The sequence below is a fragment of the Aspergillus ambiguus genome (assembly GCF_047715705.1).
Source record: "Aspergillus ambiguus strain CBS 117.58 unplaced genomic scaffold BDV59scaffold_21, whole genome shotgun sequence".
NCBI classification, from domain to species: Eukaryota; Fungi; Ascomycota; class Eurotiomycetes; order Eurotiales; family Aspergillaceae; genus Aspergillus; species Aspergillus ambiguus.
This window is the reverse complement of record NW_027395534.1, coordinates 14,050-30,073: the sequence shown is the minus strand read 5'-3', so window position 1 is coordinate 30,073 and position 16,024 is coordinate 14,050. Positions and strand designations below refer to the sequence as shown.

Genomic DNA, 16,024 nt, shown 5'->3' with positions numbered 1-16,024 from the left:
AGGAAGCCGGGTGATGAGTCAGCCAGATTGATCACCTCACCGCCCTCTGCGAACGCCGCCCTCATTGGCCAATGGACCTCCTCGTGCATGACGCTGTTTAAGGAAATTTCCTACTTAAGACGCCGCTGTCGGACGCCCGTTGGGGCCCGAGTCTGCCTCCGCAACCATGAACAAAGAAGCACCGCTCTCTGTGGCCGAGCGCGACTTCATTCTCAATGCGCTGCGCCAGAATGTGCGCTTGGACGGCCGTGAGCCGGATCAGCTGCGTCCGCTGACCGTCTCGTTTGGGGAGGAGTACGGCCATGTGAAGGTCCAGCTGGGTAAAACCAGGTGAGTCTTCTGGGACCTAGTGGGAATGCTTGATGCTTATCTGGCGCACAGTCTGATCGTCCGTATCTCGTCTGAAGTCACAAAACCGCGCGATGACCGTCCGTTCGATGGAATCTTCACAATCGCTCTGGAGCTTACGGCGATGGGGTCTCCAGCCTGGGACAATGGCCGGTACGTGGTCTCTCCTCCGGCGACTTGATGGGCATTTCTGATATACGGTATTATGGTTACAGACAAGGCGATCTCGAGACATATGTGACGAACGTGCTGGACCGAGTCGTCCGCCACTCGAACGCGCTGGATACGGAATCGCTCTGCATCTTGAAAGGCGTGAGCTGTTGGAGCGTTCGGGCGGATGTGCATATCACCGACTACGATGGGAACCTGATCGATGCGGCGTGCATCGGCGTCATGGCGGGACTGCAACATTTCCGGCGACCCGACGCGGTGGTTAAAGACGGCCAGGTGGTTGTTTACGGGGTCGATGAACGGGTACCGGTGGCGCTGAATATCACGCACAAGCCGCTGTCCGTGACCTTTCACACGTTTGACGAGGGTAACCACGTGGTGATGGATGCGACGCGCAAGGAGGAACAGGCATCCGAGGCGGACGTGATCATCGGGATGAACAACGCGGGCGATGTGTGCTTCCTGTCCAAGTTCTCCGGCTCGCCTGTGGATGCAATGGTCTTTGTGCAAAAGTCGGCGGTTGCGCAGGAGAAGGTGAAGGAGATTAATAGGATGATAGATCGGGCGCTCCAGGCGGACCTGGCGAAACGCGCGAAGACCGGGATGGTGGAGGAGTCGCGCGCGGAGAATGACCGATGATAGAGGGTGGGAATACTTATGCTCATGTTTTATGAACCGTGTTTTCTTTCCTTTCCTCTGACAATGGACACCTGGCGTAGTGGGTACGATGGCGGCGGCCTTTCCGGTCGATCCCCTATTCCCTGGACTATGGGATCTGAGCTATAGACACTATTGGGAGGGAAAGGAAATGGGATATGAGATATGCGCCGGATCATCAGGGGTTAGACCAAATAGCTAGTCGTATAGCGCCTAAAACGCTTTAATATAAGCTTGCCGATCTGCGCGGCTGTCGGGAAGAACGCGCATCGATCGAGGATGTGGATGGATTCTGGATTGATATGGATGCCAGAATAAGCTGGAGACTGCAGGCAATCAGGAGAAACAGAGAATTTCGCCGTTCTTCTGGAAGACAGCCAAATCCTAGGGATTGTCGGTGTTGGGAGGTGAAGATCATCAGCACCGCCCAGCAAAAACCACTTTGGTGCTAGTGACCGTCAACTTCTCACCTCCAACTTCCACTTCTTCCTCCTCACGTCTCACCCCCTCCGCCATACCTCCAATCCTCCCACTTTTCTTCCTCCACGTTCTCTTCCTCTTCTCTCCCTCGATACGTCTTCTCCGCTTCCTCGTGCTTTCGAGCCGTTTTCGCACCGCCTTACCCCCAATCAATGCTCCAGGGGCATTCCACGGTTGTGACGGTGTCCGCCCGCCCCAAACATCATGGCCAGCGGTAGGCCTCCAGGACTTCATCCAGCCGCTGGCCGCGATGAGGATCTGCTGCAGCTGGAGGAGACCGCTCCTATGTACAACTCGGGACAGCGCCCACCCGTCAACGATGAGCACCTGTTGCAACGGTTCAACATCGACGACTCCGACACCCCCCAACCGCGACCCTCCGTTTCCTACGATCACTTCGTCGGCGGCCATGGCGCATCGCATCCTGGCGCCCATGCTATGACATCCTCCGGGCCTCCTCCCGCACCGTCCGGGGCCTATCTCGGCGACCCCTACATGGGTGCCGACGTGTCCCGGACGTACTCCCAAACCTCCGGTCTCAGCAACTACCGCCGTTATTCCCTCGACGAGTACGACGACGACCGGTCCATGCACGATGGATACTACGACTTGGACCACGATGACCACCTGACGAGCGATCATCGCGTGCGACAGGCCCAGGAACGCAACAGCATCCTGGGTCTTGGTGGCGGCCTGATGGGGCGGGCAAAACACATGCTGGGCATGGGTAACGAGTACTCGGAGATGGACCTGCCCCTGACCGAAGCTGGAGCCCGCCCGGCGCGGGTAGACAGCGCGGGAGATGCGGAGGACTCGTCTGCGACGCCGCGTCCGAAGAAGTCCAGAAAACCCGGCTTCAAGTTTGGGCGCCGGAAGGTCGACCCCTCGACCTTGGGCCCCCGGATCATCGCACTCAACAACCCTCCTGCCAACGCTTCGCACAAGTTTGTCGACAACCATGTCTCCACCGCCAAATACAACATCATCACCTTCCTGCCGAAATTCCTCTACGAACAGTTCTCCAAATACGCCAACCTGTTTTTCTTGTTTACCGCAGTGCTTCAGCAGATTCCCAATGTCTCCCCAACGAATCGATACACCACCATTGGTCCGCTGTTGGTTGTATTGACGGTTTCCGCGATCAAGGAGCTTGTCGAGGACTATAAGCGGAGAGTGTCGGACAGATCTCTGAATTATTCGAAGACCCAGGTGCTGAAGGGCTCTGCGTTTCATGAGGCCAAGTGGGTTGATGTCTCCGTCGGTGACATCGTCCGTGTGGAATCCGAACAGCCCTTCCCGGCCGATTTGGTCCTGCTGGCGTCGTCTGAACCAGAGGGTTTGTGCTATATTGAGACGGCCAATCTGGATGGCGAAACCAACCTCAAGATCAAGCAGGCAATCCCCGAGACTTCCCACTTGGTCAGTCCAGCGGATCTCAGTCGCTTAGGTGGTCGCATTCGCTCGGAACAGCCCAACAGCAGCCTATACACGTATGAAGCGACCTTGACCATGCATGCAGGGGGCGGTGAAAAGGAGCTGCCTTTGGCTCCGGACCAGCTGCTTCTTCGAGGTGCTACCTTGCGGAATACGCCGTGGGTCCACGGTATTGTTGTTTTCACTGGACATGAGACGAAACTGATGCGGAATGCAACGGCAACTCCGATCAAGCGGACGGCGGTCGAGCGCATGGTCAACGTGCAGATCCTGATGCTCGTGAGCATTCTGATCGCTCTCAGTGTCATCAGCTCTGTGGGTGATTTAATCGTGCGGCAAACTGAAGCTGACCGCTTGACGTATCTCGACTATGGACATACCAATGCTGCGAGACAGTTTTTCCTGGATATCTTCACATACTGGGTCCTCTACTCCAATCTTGTTCCCATTTCCCTTTTCGTCACTATTGAAATCGTCAAGTACGCACAGGCTTTCTTGATCAACTCCGATCTCGACATATACTACGACAAAACCGATACCCCCGCTACGTGCCGAACGTCATCGTTGGTGGAAGAATTGGGCCAGATCGAGTACATCTTCTCCGACAAAACTGGAACATTGACCTGCAATCAGATGGAGTTCAAACAGTGTTCCATTGCCGGTGTCATGTATGGAGAAGACATTCCCGAAGACCGTCGCGCCACGGCCGACGACCACGGCGATATGGGAATTTACGACTTCAAAAAGCTGAAGGCAAACCTCCTGTCGCATCCCACTGCTGACGCAATCCATCACTTCCTCGTCCTTCTCGCTACTTGCCATACCGTTATCCCGGAACGGTCTGATGGCGAACCGGACAAGATTAAGTACCAGGCTGCCTCCCCTGACGAGGGTGCTCTTGTTGAAGGTGCTGCCAAACTTGGATACCGATTCACGAACCGAAAGCCTCGATCCGTGATATTCACTGTGGCCGGTCAGGAGTACGAGTACGAGCTTCTCGCCGTGTGCGAGTTCAACTCGACACGAAAACGGATGTCAACAATTTTCCGCTGTCCGGACGGCAAGATCCGTGTGTACACTAAAGGTGCAGACACGGTCATTCTTGAGCGCTTGCATGCGGACAACCCCATCGTCGAGTCGACCCTGCAGCATCTGGAAGAGTACGCTTCAGAAGGTCTCCGCACACTGTGTCTCGCCATGCGTGAAGTCCCGGAGGATGAGTTCCAGCAATGGCACCATATTTTCGAGAAAGCATCCACCACCGTCAGCGGAAACCGCGCGGAAGAGCTCGACAAGGCGGCGGAGCTTATTGAAAAGGACTTTTATTTCCTCGGGGCCACGGCCATTGAGGATCGATTGCAGGATGGAGTTCCTGATACCATCCACACCCTCCAGACCGCGGGAATCAAGATTTGGGTCCTGACTGGCGACCGTCAGGAAACTGCCATCAACATTGGCATGTCCTGCAAGCTGATTTCTGAAGACATGACCTTGTTGATTGTTAATGAAGATTCGGCCCAAGCAACTCGCGATAACCTTACAAAGAAACTGCAAGCTGTTCAGAGCCAGGGAGCCTCGGGTGAAATAGAGGCACTTGCCCTTATCATTGACGGTCGATCCTTGACCTTTGCGCTGGAGAAAGACATGGAAAAGCTCTTTTTGGACCTCGCTGTGATGTGTAAGGCCGTTGTCTGCTGTCGTGTTTCCCCCCTGCAAAAGGCTCTGGTCGTCAAGCTGGTCAAACGCCACCTCAAATCCCTGCTTCTCGCTATCGGCGACGGAGCCAACGATGTCTCCATGATTCAGGCAGCCCACGTTGGCGTTGGTATCAGCGGTGTCGAAGGTCTCCAGGCCGCTCGGTCGGCGGATGTTGCCATAGCGCAGTTCCGCTATCTGCGCAAACTTCTCCTTGTTCATGGCGCTTGGAGTTATCACCGAATTAGTCGTGTCATTCTGTACTCTTTCTACAAGAACATTGCGCTCTACATGACGCAGTTCTGGGTAAGTAGCGTCCCTCGCATGCCACCACAACCACACTGACCATCCGTAGTATTCCTTCCAAAATGCCTTCTCCGGCCAAGTCATCTACGAATCATGGACGCTCTCCTTCTACAACGTCTTCTTCACAGTTCTTCCTCCGTTTGCCATGGGCATCTGTGACCAGTTCATCTCCGCCCGCCTTCTAGACCGGTACCCCCAGCTTTACGGCCTCGGTCAGAAGGGTCTGTTCTTTAAAAGACACAGTTTCTGGTCATGGATCGCCAACGGCTTCTACCACTCCCTCCTCCTCTACATCGTATCCGAGCTCATATTCCTTTGGGACCTTCCGATGTCCGACGGCATGACAGCCGGACATTGGGTGTGGGGATCATGCCTATACACCGCTGTCCTCGCCACAGTGCTGGGCAAAGCGGCTCTTATCACCAACATCTGGACCAAATGGACCTTCATCGCCATCCCCGGGTCGATGGTGATCTGGCTGGCCTTCCTTCCGGCGTACGGTTATGCGGCCCCAGCCATTGGCTTCTCCACTGAATACTACGGCACCATTCCCGTTATCTTCAAACTGCCCCAGTTCTACCTGATGGCCATCGTGCTGCCGTGCGTGTGTCTTCTCCGCGACTACGCCTGGAAGTACATGAAACGCATGTACTACCCGCAGCACTACCACCACGTGCAGGAGATCCAGAAGTACAACGTGCAGGACTATCGTCCGCGCATGGAGCAGTTCCAGAAGGCGATCCGCAAGGTGCGCCAGGTGCAGCGCATGCGCAAACAGCGTGGCTACGCGTTCAGTCAGGCGGATGAGGGCGGCCAAATGAGGGTCGTCAATGCTTATGATACCACGAGAGGAAGAGGTCGCTACGGTGAAATGACTAGCTCTAGGGCTTTGGTGTAATGATTATCTTTTCCAGCTGTAACTGTTCTTTTCTGCCGTGTGTTAGTGGATGTGTTTGTATCGCATATGTGTGTCTATGTATTGTCTCGTCGCTGCATTTTGGCCGAAGGTAGTGGTAGTATAAACGAGTCTTCTTGCGTTGGACTTGGTCCAGTCAATCAATGTCATCAAGGTGATATACTACAGAATCTGACGCATCAACTGCACAATTCATGAACCGTCAACAATAAAACCGACTTATTGCTCCTTCTAGTACCGATTATGATGATGCACGGCAGCCGTTCCTTTCGTACAAGAACCCTTGTCAATACGAAACCCCGCGCAAGAACCAGAATCAAACCTCCATCTCCAGAATCCCAGTATAATAGCACCGCTCCGTAACACCGGGGTTATTCAGCTCATCACAAATCCACTTCGTCCCCGGCGCCCCGCCGTTGGCATTGTCGCTCAACAATACCTGCCCTTTCTCGGCTATAGGCCCCGATACGCGCTCGAGCTCCAGAGTGAAGTACCCAATATCAGTGGCGCCATTGGGGAACCGGATATAGTACTGTCCGTTGTTGCAGCGGGCATTCTGATCAGGGTCTGAGCCGTAGGGCCTGAAGGAGATTAGATGTGTCCCAGGGAATCCATATCCGATTTTGTACTCACCAGATCAGGTTGCAGTCCGTGGGAGTATCGTTTGGGTAGTTGGGGTCCGTGAGGACGAAATGCATGTTGGCGTTGTTGCTCTTGGCTGAGGTGGTGGCCCACATGTCGCTGATTTGGAGGGAAGTGCTTTGCGTGGTAGTGTTGGTGGGTGCTGCAAATGCAGCGGTTGCAGTTAGAAGGAGAGAAATAGCTGTCTTCATGGTGATGATTTTGCTTGTATACCGGGTGATAATACTGATGTTTGGGTGTTTGATGAGGATTCGATTCTATGCAGAGTGTTCTGCTTTTATACCTTTTTGATCGTTCTCTATATATTTTCCTAAGCTATAAATAAAAATCAGGCGGATGTATTTGTTGAGAGACATAACGTATAGTCTAGAAAGGAGGTTTTCCAGGATGTGTGGATGTTGAGCTGTGGCACATCTGGGCTGTGCTTGTCTCCAGTCTATTTATTGTATTTAAGGCGCCAAACCTTCTGTGTTTCGTTTCGTCGAATCTTACACGTATTCAGCGCTATTTTAAGGCCGCTTGCGCGTTTAAGACAATGCCAATGGCATCTTCTACGGAGCTTCGCTTGTGCTCAGCCTCAGCCTGCGTTGGCAGCTAAGGCATCCGAAACAAATATCACTTCTCAATGCTTTGTCTTCGCTATTTCATAGCGTACGCTTAGATAGCGACAACCACCGTCTTTTCAATGGAAGCATCATTAAAGAAAGGGAGTATCTCTCGATGCGACTCTGTAGAAGTCAGGGGTCTGGAATAAGGCCACCAATGCCACCTTTCAATGGGTTAGAGCTGATGGACAACTGCAAGGTTATCATTTATATTGGAAGGCAGGGTACAGTTGTTAAACAATTTATTACTTATATAGCCAGTCTCATGTTATAATCATCAGCTTCCACGCATCGTACATGGAACAACCTGCTACGTTGCGATCCTCAAATCCACATGAATAATCTTCATTTCTATTGTCATATTCATTGAAATGGGCCATAATAATAATGAAGTTAAGAGCCAATTCGATGCATTTAACGACTGTCTCGGTGGAAATTACCTGACTTCACCTCGCATGCTCGAAATTAACCAACGAATTCAATTCCCCCGCCATGTAGGAGTTCAATTCGATAGTAGTAGAGGTGATAGACAGACCCCAAAAAGCTACAAGGGGTAAGACTATGCCTCTGTCTAGCGTTTCGTTATGTGTCTAGTGTAGATACATACGATTGAATTCCGAACTTAATGGGCAACAAAACTATAACTTATGTAGTTCCCTGTCTTTTTCATTCTCTCAACAAGGTAACCCATCCCATAAATTTTGTTATTAACTCTAACGAATGGCCAACTCTTAGTGATTTCAACAATTGCAGTGAAATAATTGTGCACCCCAGCATCTATATAGGGTTGCCATATTATCTTTGCATCTTACCTTCTTCCACACATCACCCATGATCGTCCAAGAGACCGAAGCGCGATCCAATAGCGATAACTTCATTTAGCCACACTCAAGGTCCAAGACAGCTTGGAGAATTGTACGTGGGATTTCTGAGTCCCTCCAGGTTTCACTTGGAATTCTCCCGGCAGTTCTTGCCATATGGCTCTGCCTCATGTATTAACAGCAAGGCGTAATCGAAAACTGCTGACTTTTGCCGGCGGCGCAGTTCAGAAACGCCATCAAGACTGCTGCGAAGCAATGCAGCATCTTGTAAAGCAAGGCGCTTGCTTGCACAATCAGTTTGGTGAATGAAAGACGCTCTATTTAACAGAAACACGTTATTCTAGGAAGACTGATCAAAAACCCTCGTTCCATCTCCCTCACCACTATCATCATAATCACCATCATCAGCATCAGCATCATGGTGCCTGCTGCTGCCGCTGCAGGAGAAGGAGGCGGAAGAGGAGGAGAACGAGGAGGCCCCGTGCGTGATGCAAATGAAGCCCAGTATAATATAAGACTAACTAATCCTACGAGAAGTACCGGTACAGGGGCAAATGCCCAATTTGTCACGTGCGGCCACAGGGCCCATGACTGCCGAGTTTTTCTCGGTTTGATAAACCTGGTATATCGCGATATAGTGTAGCTTGATAAGCTAATATATTTATAGGGTGCAATGTCCGGGTTCCAGCACCAACACCATCGCGCTGGCGGTGGCGGTGGTCACCATCACCATCACCAGGTAGATTTTCGTTAACTCCCACACGTGCTGTGGTGTTTACACTGTTTGCGAACCTCCGTGAACGACTTTGTGTACGAGCCGATGGATCCGCAGCCGTTCTCGATCAATTGTTACCTCGACGGGAAGGCGTCTGTGTTGTGTCGCAAATGCAGCACCCGTCGCACCTACGGTACAATTGAATACTACTTAGTGTAGGCCAAAGGCGACCTGACCAATATAACTTAAATCTCACTTCGAGTACTAGTTCCGACCGACACATCAAGTTCTTCTAAGAACTAGTTCTAGAAGACATCATGATATTTATACTAACTAGCTTTAGGAGAGCGACGAGCTCATCATTTATCCAGGCAAAGTCTACTGCCGGGTCTCTGGATGCACCAACAAGGTAAGGCTACAACTAGTTCCCAAGAATATGGAATCTAGCTCAACTAGTTCTCTAAACCAAGTTCTCCAACACAAACAACCTCCTCCACCATATCACAAGGAACCGGTGCTCCAGCGCCAGCCGCGGCACCTCCATCTGCCAGACGGGGAACTCCGCGGCGTTCACCGACATGCTCTGGTAGGTCTGCGTCGCGAACATGTGCATCAGTTCCAGCTCGTCCACGACATCCCGTCCCTGGGACAGGTTGGGTCCCCTTGCCAGGCTGGAGGGCGCGGACCCGCGCGCGAGAGCGAGGCGCTGCGCCGGCGGCACCCGCGAATAAACGCAGTTGTCTATCTCGCGGAGGATACAGTTGTTGCATGGGGGGCCCTGCTCGTCGCATCTGACCTTGCGTTTGCGGCACCAGTCGCAGCCGTAGCGGGATTTGGTATGCACCTTACGCGTAGACATTGTGAGATTGGCGTTTTGGAGCTGTCTCGGGGACGTATGCGGTGGGAGTGAGGATGCCGTGGAGAGACGAGGGGCGCCAAGCTGGGGCGATATGAGTAGTCATAGTCATGGTGTTGTTGACTAAGGTACCCTTTGCCCTATTCTTTGGTCCATTACATGGCCAAGGCATACATAGCCTGGACTTGTAGCCATTGTGATTAGTCTTTACTATGTGACCTGATGCATGACAAGAACCCTGGTGTAGCAAATATCTCCATAGTTCTAAAATATGTCAGAAGTGTACGATAGCCCATTATGTGTTCTTCCTGACCTGGATTATACTCCTCCTGGCAGTCCCCGACCTCTGCCTCTGCCTCTTCCCAAGCCTGGAACGGGCTGCCCCCTTCCCTGCCACCGATTCCTGGTCTCGTCCAACAAGTCCTGCGGAGTTTTCTCCTCCGCATTGGGCTGGCTCATCAACATCGCAGCATCATCTCCGGCAGCCTCCTGCAGAGCACGCATCATCTCATCCTGGAGCCTGATCTTGTTGCAGGTGGTTACTTCCTGATCTCTCCCATCACGACGCACATGGTCATTCAAGAACCCCCGCGCGGCCGCATGAAAGGGCGTCTCCCGGGGAGTATTCCGAGCCCGGATATCCGCCCCGTGCTCGATCAAGAACTTCGCCGCCGAGACCTGCCGTAGATTCTGAGCAAAGACGTGCAATGCCGTTTTCCCGTTGGCCTCGGCATGGTTGATCTGGGCACCGTGTGACAGGATCAAATCCAAAAGTGCGGTCCTGATGTGGTCACCTTGATGGGACTGGTACCCTAAGAGATGCAGGACGGTACGGCCAGAGCCATCGGGGATCCGGGGGTCAGCGCCGTATTCGAGTAAAGTACGGATCGCAAGCTCGGCGTGCTCGCTATAGCCGCACCTAGTATGGCTTATAGCAGCATAGTGCAGCGGCGTGGACCCAGTCTTGTCAACAAGGTTGATACCAGTAGAGTCATAGTCAAGGAGCAGTCGAAGGGTCTCTGTGATCCTACGCTGCTGATCCGGGAGTCTACAATCAGGACCTCCAGGGCCGCTAGCTGCCCAATGCAGTGGAAGTCGCCCATCACCGTCACAGGAGGAAGCGAGGTCAGGGTTACTATTATTCATGGAGCGTTGACGATCCAAGAGCAACTTGACAGCATCAGAATTGTAGAATATACTGGCCAGGTGAAGCGTCGTGACATCATAAGTGTGACCCTTGGCGGTCCTGAACTGGAACGATAACCCAGCATGATGGAAGTGTTGATGCTTAAGGTAGATGTCAGCACCAGAATCAATGAGCCGTTGAATTAATGGCGCATCGGCCCTCGACACGGCAAGCCCAAGCACACTGTCTTGCACCTGACCTCCCCAAGGAGAGAGATCCTTTGGTAAAGGCGGAACGACATCTGTCGCTAAACAGCCCAGATCGAGAAGGAGGTGAATCAACTGATGGCCCCGCGCGATCCGGTCCCGCATCCACTCAGTCACATCAGAACTCTCATCTTCGGCTTCCTCTGCGTCTTTGTTAAGATACGTCAGCGACCCCGCCGCCAGGAGAATCGGCGTCTCTCCGGTACCATCTCTCTGATGCAAATCCACCGGCCCGAGCGGTAGCCGATTCTCGGCACTGCCATGGCGGTCCAGGATAAAGCGCACTACATCGATATTTGCGGCGCCACATGCATCGAGCAGCAGACGGTACGTGGGGTTAAACCGCTGGATCACTTCCGGGGCCGCAGCGTGCACCTCCAAGAGGAGGCGAAGAGCGTCGGGGCTACCGTACGAGGCTGCACTAGACAAGGCGTCGTCCAGGTAGGGTGTCCCTGGGGCAATCACATCCTCGGGAGGACATGATGCAATGAATTGACGGAGTTGGTGGAGGTCGTTCTGCTTGATGATGTTCACGAGGCGGTTCCTGCGCCTGCCGATTATTTGAGAGGGGGATTCCGGGGGGTCCGAGATGGCAGAATCACTCTCTGCCATGATAATTATTTTTCCTTGTGTTGTTTATCTTATTATGTCAGTCGTTCATCTGTGGAGAGTGTGTGTGTGAGAGAGAGAAAGGGAGAGAGAAGAAAAGAGAGTGAGAAAGACGAAGAGGGGGGAGAAGAGGGTTTGTTAAATGTCGCTGCGGCCCCACTAACGATAGTAGTGAAGCAGCTAGTATCGAGTCGAATCGCTACGCTCTGGGACTTATCTGAGGATTGAAAAAGGGGGACGAGGCCAGCAGGTGCCATGGTATCTACGGAGCTAGTAAGGTCTATCGGTGACATATAGTACTCATGCTTGTACAAGTTTCGACGTGGTCTTAAGACTTGACACGACCGATATAGTACCAGTTCTACGCCGACATAGGCTTCTATATCACGCTTATAAAATGCATCCTCATATACAATCTCCCCCCAACAGCTCAAGTATCACGATAATACCATGGATCCGTCGGTGCATTTCCATCCGGCCGCCAGTTCTGATCGAACGCGCCGTCCTCGGGATTCAACCGGGTACGCGCGTTGATGTTTGGCGTAAAGCCGTCGTCGATGGCGATATCTCGCAGCGATGGCCAGAGGTACACCAGATTGGTGATGGAGAAGGTGCCCTGCTCGTGGAGCCATACTCCCTGTTCGTCATTAGTACATCCACACACATATACATCTATCAAGGGAAAGGGAACCTACAAAGTCGTTCAGCAGCTGGCCATAATCCGCATTCGGACTGGCCGACCCAGGCACCGTACTGCCCCGTTCCCGACCAACGTACCACCGCTGCGCTGAATTACCCCGGCGCTGTTGCGGACAAGCGATGGTATCAGTCCGAGAGTTGTAGTCTTGCAGAGAGCCCGTGTTATATCGGCCCCCCGCGTACGAGCTTGTGTAGCGGTATTCAGCCCGATACCCCGGCGTGACGGTCTGGGAGACGGCTTGAGGGCGATAGACGCCCTGGCTGTGGTAGATGCCCATGTTCCGGACCCCCACGTACAGGACGTTGTCGCCCCCCATGAACGTGTCCCCGTCGAGTGGGATGTGCATGTGCATGACGATCCACCGGTCCGTGGCCGCCGTGTGGCTTCTATCTCCGTAGTTGGTCCGGACAGTGCTATCAGCCACGCCCACAGTTGGGCCCATCCAGAAGGCCAGTTCGAGGATCACCTCGTTACCGGCGCTGGAAGTGGATCGGAGCCACCGCAGGTAGTGGAGGGAGAGATCGCCCTGACAGAATACCAACCATGGTCAATCCTTGACCCTTTGTCGAGGACGAGAGAGAGGGGAAGGAAGACTTACATTGAGAATACCACGCAGGACATACATCACAGACGGCGAACAATTGTTCTCGGAACGACTATCGGTGCCTACGACGGTCACAGTCCGCGAGGACAGGGTGGAATCATCACTTGGATCGTCGCAGAGGTATTCGGACGCGACGTAGAGCCGGTCCAACCCCTGGGACGAATCGGCAATATTGCACAGTTCATCAGCCAGCGTCGAGGTCGGGCTATAGATGAAGGATCCCGTGTAACTGTCGGCGGAGCCAAAGAATACCGTCCTCATGGTCGAGGCATTGGCCGCATCGTCCTGCAGCCCATGCTCCTCTAGCCGCAGATTCCAGATATTGTCGATATCCTGGCGCTCGACTTCGGCGGTGATCCAGATTTCGAGCAAGGGCAGCAGGTGATTCAGCGTCGTGGCTTGGTCCGTCAAGTCTCTCCGGGCCCCCGCCACGCTGAACCCGGGGGAGGATTGGGTATCGGTGTTTCTCTTGCTGTTGCTGTTGCCGATGCTCTGGATGTACGACAGGTCTCGTCGAGCCAGAAAGTTGTCGTCAAAGGTGGCGCTGTACTGGGCCTCCCAGGTCAGCGGGCACACGGGGTCATTGAGGAACTTTTGCAGGTAGGCGTCAAAGTCCTTGGCCGTCTGGTCCTTGTAGGTGAGCGGCTCGCTCACATCGGATCGGGGCACCACCTTGGGCGTGGCCCCTTTGCAGCAGTAGGCCTCATTCCCTCCCCAGCAGTCGGTCGTGTGCCCCTTCTTGTTGTTCCCCATCATCATGTTAATTGACTGCTCAGCGATGCGGATGTAGCCGGAGGGGCACGAATCACTGCACCACGCCGTGTTCACAAAGGTCGTCTCGTGGCCCTTCCACTCGCAGTTGGTGAAGGCATCTGGGACGGACGAGCCGGAGCAGCAGTAGTTGTACGTTTTCTCGCCCTTGCACGAGGGCCTGCCCCCCCAGCCGTCCCGCGAGCTCACCACGAAGTTGGGATAACCCGAAGGGCACGTCTGGTCGCTCTCGCAGCTAGACGTCCACGCGCACTTGGACCAGGGATCGGTCGACGAGGTGACGGAGCAGCAGGCCGATTGGTAGCCCGAGCGAGTACAGCCGGCGCCGGTGGTGCCCACCTCGGCCTCGTCGTCGTTGCAGCCGCCCGTGCACTTGCCGTTGTTGTGGAAGCCGCGCCACTGACACGTCGGCACGTCCGAGGACGTCGGGCAGCAGAGCGTCTGGGTCTGTTTCGCGCCGGGCGGGCACTCGGTGCTGTCGAGCATGAGCTGGGAGGTCTCATCGCCGCGCTTGATTACCGTGTAGCCACTGGGACAGACCTCTCCGCAGTTGATGAAGCGACAGTAGGAGTCCTGGCTGGGGGTGCTGGAAGAGCTGGAAGAGGAAGACTTCTCGACGAACACGGCCGACGTCAGTCCCGTCGTCATGTCCAGGTTGATCTCGTTGCCCAGTGCGGCCGCCAGTCCCTTGGAGAAGGTGTGAGAGCTGTCGTCACTGTCGATCGACCAGACCAGGACCCCGCCGAGACACTGAGATTTGGCCAGCTCGGCCTTGAGCTTCCAGGTATCCTCGTCATCATACGAGACCCACTGGTCGCCGTTCCAGTTGATCGTCTTGACGGCGGCATCCTTGTAGAGCTCTGGGGTCAGATCATTATCACTGATGATGGTCTCGATCTCGCTGTTGAACAAGACACCGGCCGTATCACTGCAGACACCGGCGTCCCCGGCGGAGAGATAGGGACATCCCGGTTCAGTGCAGGAGGAGGAAGCGAGGGTGAAGCTGCGGCCATAGAAGGCCATGCCCATGTTGACCTTGCTGGGCTGGATATCGTTCCTCCACAGCAGGTCCAATGCGGTCGTGATGTCGGTCAGGTTGGTATGGGCATTCAGATAGGCACCGGTCCACTTGTTGCCAATGTCCCAGGTGCCGTGCAAGTCATAGCTCATGAAGTTGAACCAGTCGACTGACGGGTCGATGGCTTCCAGATCAAAGTGCTGCAGATACCAGTAGCTCGTGGGCAAGGTGACGGACAGGCCGAACTTGTACTCAGCCAGCGCCTTCTTCAACCGAGCGAGGAACTTGGGGAAGTTGGCATAGTCTGCATCCCGACCGTTCCGATCGCCCGCCGCGGGGTACTCCCAGTCGATATCAACACCGGTGAAGCCGTAGTTGGTCATGAACTGGGTGAGCGACTTGAAGAAGGCGTTCTGCTGGCTCGTGCTGGCCCCCACCAGGTCAGAGAATGTCGTTGCCGTCGGGGTGCCACTGTCGGAAAAGTCCCAACCACCGATGGAGAGCCAGAGCTCCTGGCTCAAGTCACGCATCTGAAGTGCCTGCATCTGGGGATATAGCAGTGTATCGGCATTGGACGCCGGGATGACCTCGAAGCTGTCTGGGTCGATGCTCCCAAAAGCAAAATAGATGTGTGAGTAGACACCCTGGGGCACTAACGCGGGCTGCATGCCACCGCAGGCCCGCGACGCTGCCGCCGAGTTGTAGTAGCCAATGACTCGGGTGATCGACTGCGAGTCTGCATCACAGGACGGCCGGGTCACGGTGGTGTTGCCACAGAATTCCTCCGTCGTGCCGCAGAAACCAAAGGGACTGCAGCAGACGTTCAGAGGACAGGTGCTTGCGTTGACATACTGGTCGGGCCAATTGTCTGGATTGCACTCGGCCTTCGCATCGCAGTTGTTGATGCAGGTCTCAGCGCTGCAGTACGTCGGGCCCATGCCACAGACATTGTATTTGCCGCAGCAGCCAAGCTCACAAGGGGTGTTTTCATCGCAGTAGGTATCGGCGAGCACCAGGGGGAGAACCCCGAGAAGGGTCCAAAGAAGTCGCCTCATAGGACTGTCATCGATGGGAGAGACAGTGTCGATTAGCAGAGAGCCGAGAATATGTCGAATCAGGGTGGTATAGAGATGAAGTACTTACGGAGATATGCCACTGGGCCTCTGCTATTATCCTGACCTGCTTTCCTGGTGAACAATCTGCCAGAGATGCATCCCGCACTATATAAGCGACCCCTAGCATTCTCCTCCACCCAGGCAATTTCGTCTCCTACCCTTCTATCTT

The 16,024-nt window shown here is 54.2% G+C and overlaps 6 protein-coding genes across 6 annotated transcripts; 2 read left to right on the top strand and 4 right to left on the bottom strand.

The window, feature by feature from the left end:
• Nucleotides 1–135: 135 nt before the first annotated feature.
• Nucleotides 136–1,659, top strand: BDV59DRAFT_180630 (exosome non-catalytic core subunit RRP45). The gene is made up of 3 exons (XM_073690088.1): nucleotides 136–330; nucleotides 382–501; nucleotides 564–1,659. Exons 1-3 carry the CDS (start codon nucleotides 167–169, stop codon nucleotides 1,156–1,158), a joined length of 879 nt encoding a protein of 292 aa, XP_073546740.1. The 5' UTR covers nucleotides 136–166; the 3' UTR covers nucleotides 1,159–1,659.
• Nucleotides 1,660–1,665: 6 nt separating this feature from the next.
• On the top strand, nucleotides 1,666–6,183 carry BDV59DRAFT_180629 (aminophospholipid-translocating P4-type ATPase DRS2). Its single transcript, XM_073690087.1, has 2 exons — nucleotides 1,666–5,091; nucleotides 5,141–6,183. The coding sequence occupies exons 1-2, from the start codon at nucleotides 1,861–1,863 to the stop codon at nucleotides 5,987–5,989; spliced, it is 4,080 nt and encodes a 1,359-aa protein (XP_073546739.1). The 5' UTR covers nucleotides 1,666–1,860; the 3' UTR covers nucleotides 5,990–6,183.
• Nucleotides 6,184–6,268: 85 nt separating this feature from the next.
• BDV59DRAFT_56483 (uncharacterized protein) lies at nucleotides 6,269–6,897 on the bottom strand. Its single transcript, XM_073696640.1, has 2 exons — nucleotides 6,641–6,897; nucleotides 6,269–6,588 (listed from the first exon to the last, which is right to left on the bottom strand). Exons 1-2 carry the CDS (start codon nucleotides 6,838–6,840, stop codon nucleotides 6,324–6,326), a joined length of 465 nt encoding a protein of 154 aa, XP_073546738.1. The 5' UTR covers nucleotides 6,841–6,897; the 3' UTR covers nucleotides 6,269–6,323.
• A 2,353-nt stretch (nucleotides 6,898–9,250) lies between these two features.
• Nucleotides 9,251–9,649, bottom strand: BDV59DRAFT_202885 (Zn(II)2Cys6 transcription factor domain-containing protein; the record flags this gene model as incomplete). Its single annotated transcript, XM_073694155.1, has 1 exon — nucleotides 9,251–9,649. The coding sequence occupies one exon, from the start codon at nucleotides 9,647–9,649 to the stop codon at nucleotides 9,251–9,253; it is 399 nt and encodes a 132-aa protein (XP_073546737.1).
• Nucleotides 9,536–11,735, bottom strand: BDV59DRAFT_180626 (ankyrin repeat-containing domain protein). Its single transcript, XM_073690086.1, has 2 exons — nucleotides 9,960–11,735; nucleotides 9,536–9,910 (listed from the first exon to the last, which is right to left on the bottom strand). The coding sequence occupies exon 1, from the start codon at nucleotides 11,648–11,650 to the stop codon at nucleotides 9,965–9,967; it is 1,686 nt and encodes a 561-aa protein (XP_073546736.1). The 5' UTR covers nucleotides 11,651–11,735; the 3' UTR covers nucleotides 9,536–9,910; nucleotides 9,960–9,964.
• A 342-nt stretch (nucleotides 11,736–12,077) lies between these two features.
• BDV59DRAFT_202883 (uncharacterized protein) lies at nucleotides 12,078–15,795 on the bottom strand (the record flags this gene model as incomplete). The annotated part of the gene is made up of 3 exons (XM_073694154.1): nucleotides 12,078–12,284; nucleotides 12,343–12,873; nucleotides 12,946–15,795. 3 exons carry the CDS (start codon nucleotides 15,793–15,795, stop codon nucleotides 12,078–12,080), a joined length of 3,588 nt encoding a protein of 1,195 aa, XP_073546735.1.
• Nucleotides 15,796–16,024: the final 229 nt, after the last annotated feature.

What these genes read in the sequence shown, in the direction of transcription:
- BDV59DRAFT_180630 (XM_073690088.1), top strand. Translation starts at nt 167, where the DNA reads ATGAACAAAGAAGCACCGCTCTCTGTGGCCGAGCGCGACTTCATTCTC. An exon ending in GTCCAGCTGGGTAAAACCAG is followed by an intron (nt 331 to 381) that starts GTGAGTCTTCTG and finishes TCTGGCGCACAG; the next exon opens with TCTGATCGTCCGTATCTCGT. An exon ending in CCAGCCTGGGACAATGGCCG is followed by an intron (nt 502 to 563) that starts GTACGTGGTCTC and finishes TTATGGTTACAG; the next exon opens with ACAAGGCGATCTCGAGACAT.
- BDV59DRAFT_180629 (XM_073690087.1), top strand. Translation starts at nt 1,861, where the DNA reads ATGGCCAGCGGTAGGCCTCCAGGACTTCATCCAGCCGCTGGCCGCGAT. An exon ending in TCTACATGACGCAGTTCTGG is followed by an intron (nt 5,092 to 5,140) that starts GTAAGTAGCGTC and finishes GACCATCCGTAG; the next exon opens with TATTCCTTCCAAAATGCCTT.
- BDV59DRAFT_56483 (XM_073696640.1), bottom strand. Translation starts at nt 6,840, where the DNA reads ATGAAGACAGCTATTTCTCTCCTTCTAACTGCAACCGCTGCATTTGCA. An exon ending in ACGGACTGCAACCTGATCTG is followed by an intron (nt 6,589 to 6,640) that starts GTGAGTACAAAA and finishes AATCTCCTTCAG; the next exon opens with GCCCTACGGCTCAGACCCTG.
- BDV59DRAFT_180626 (XM_073690086.1), bottom strand. Translation starts at nt 11,650, where the DNA reads ATGGCAGAGAGTGATTCTGCCATCTCGGACCCCCCGGAATCCCCCTCT.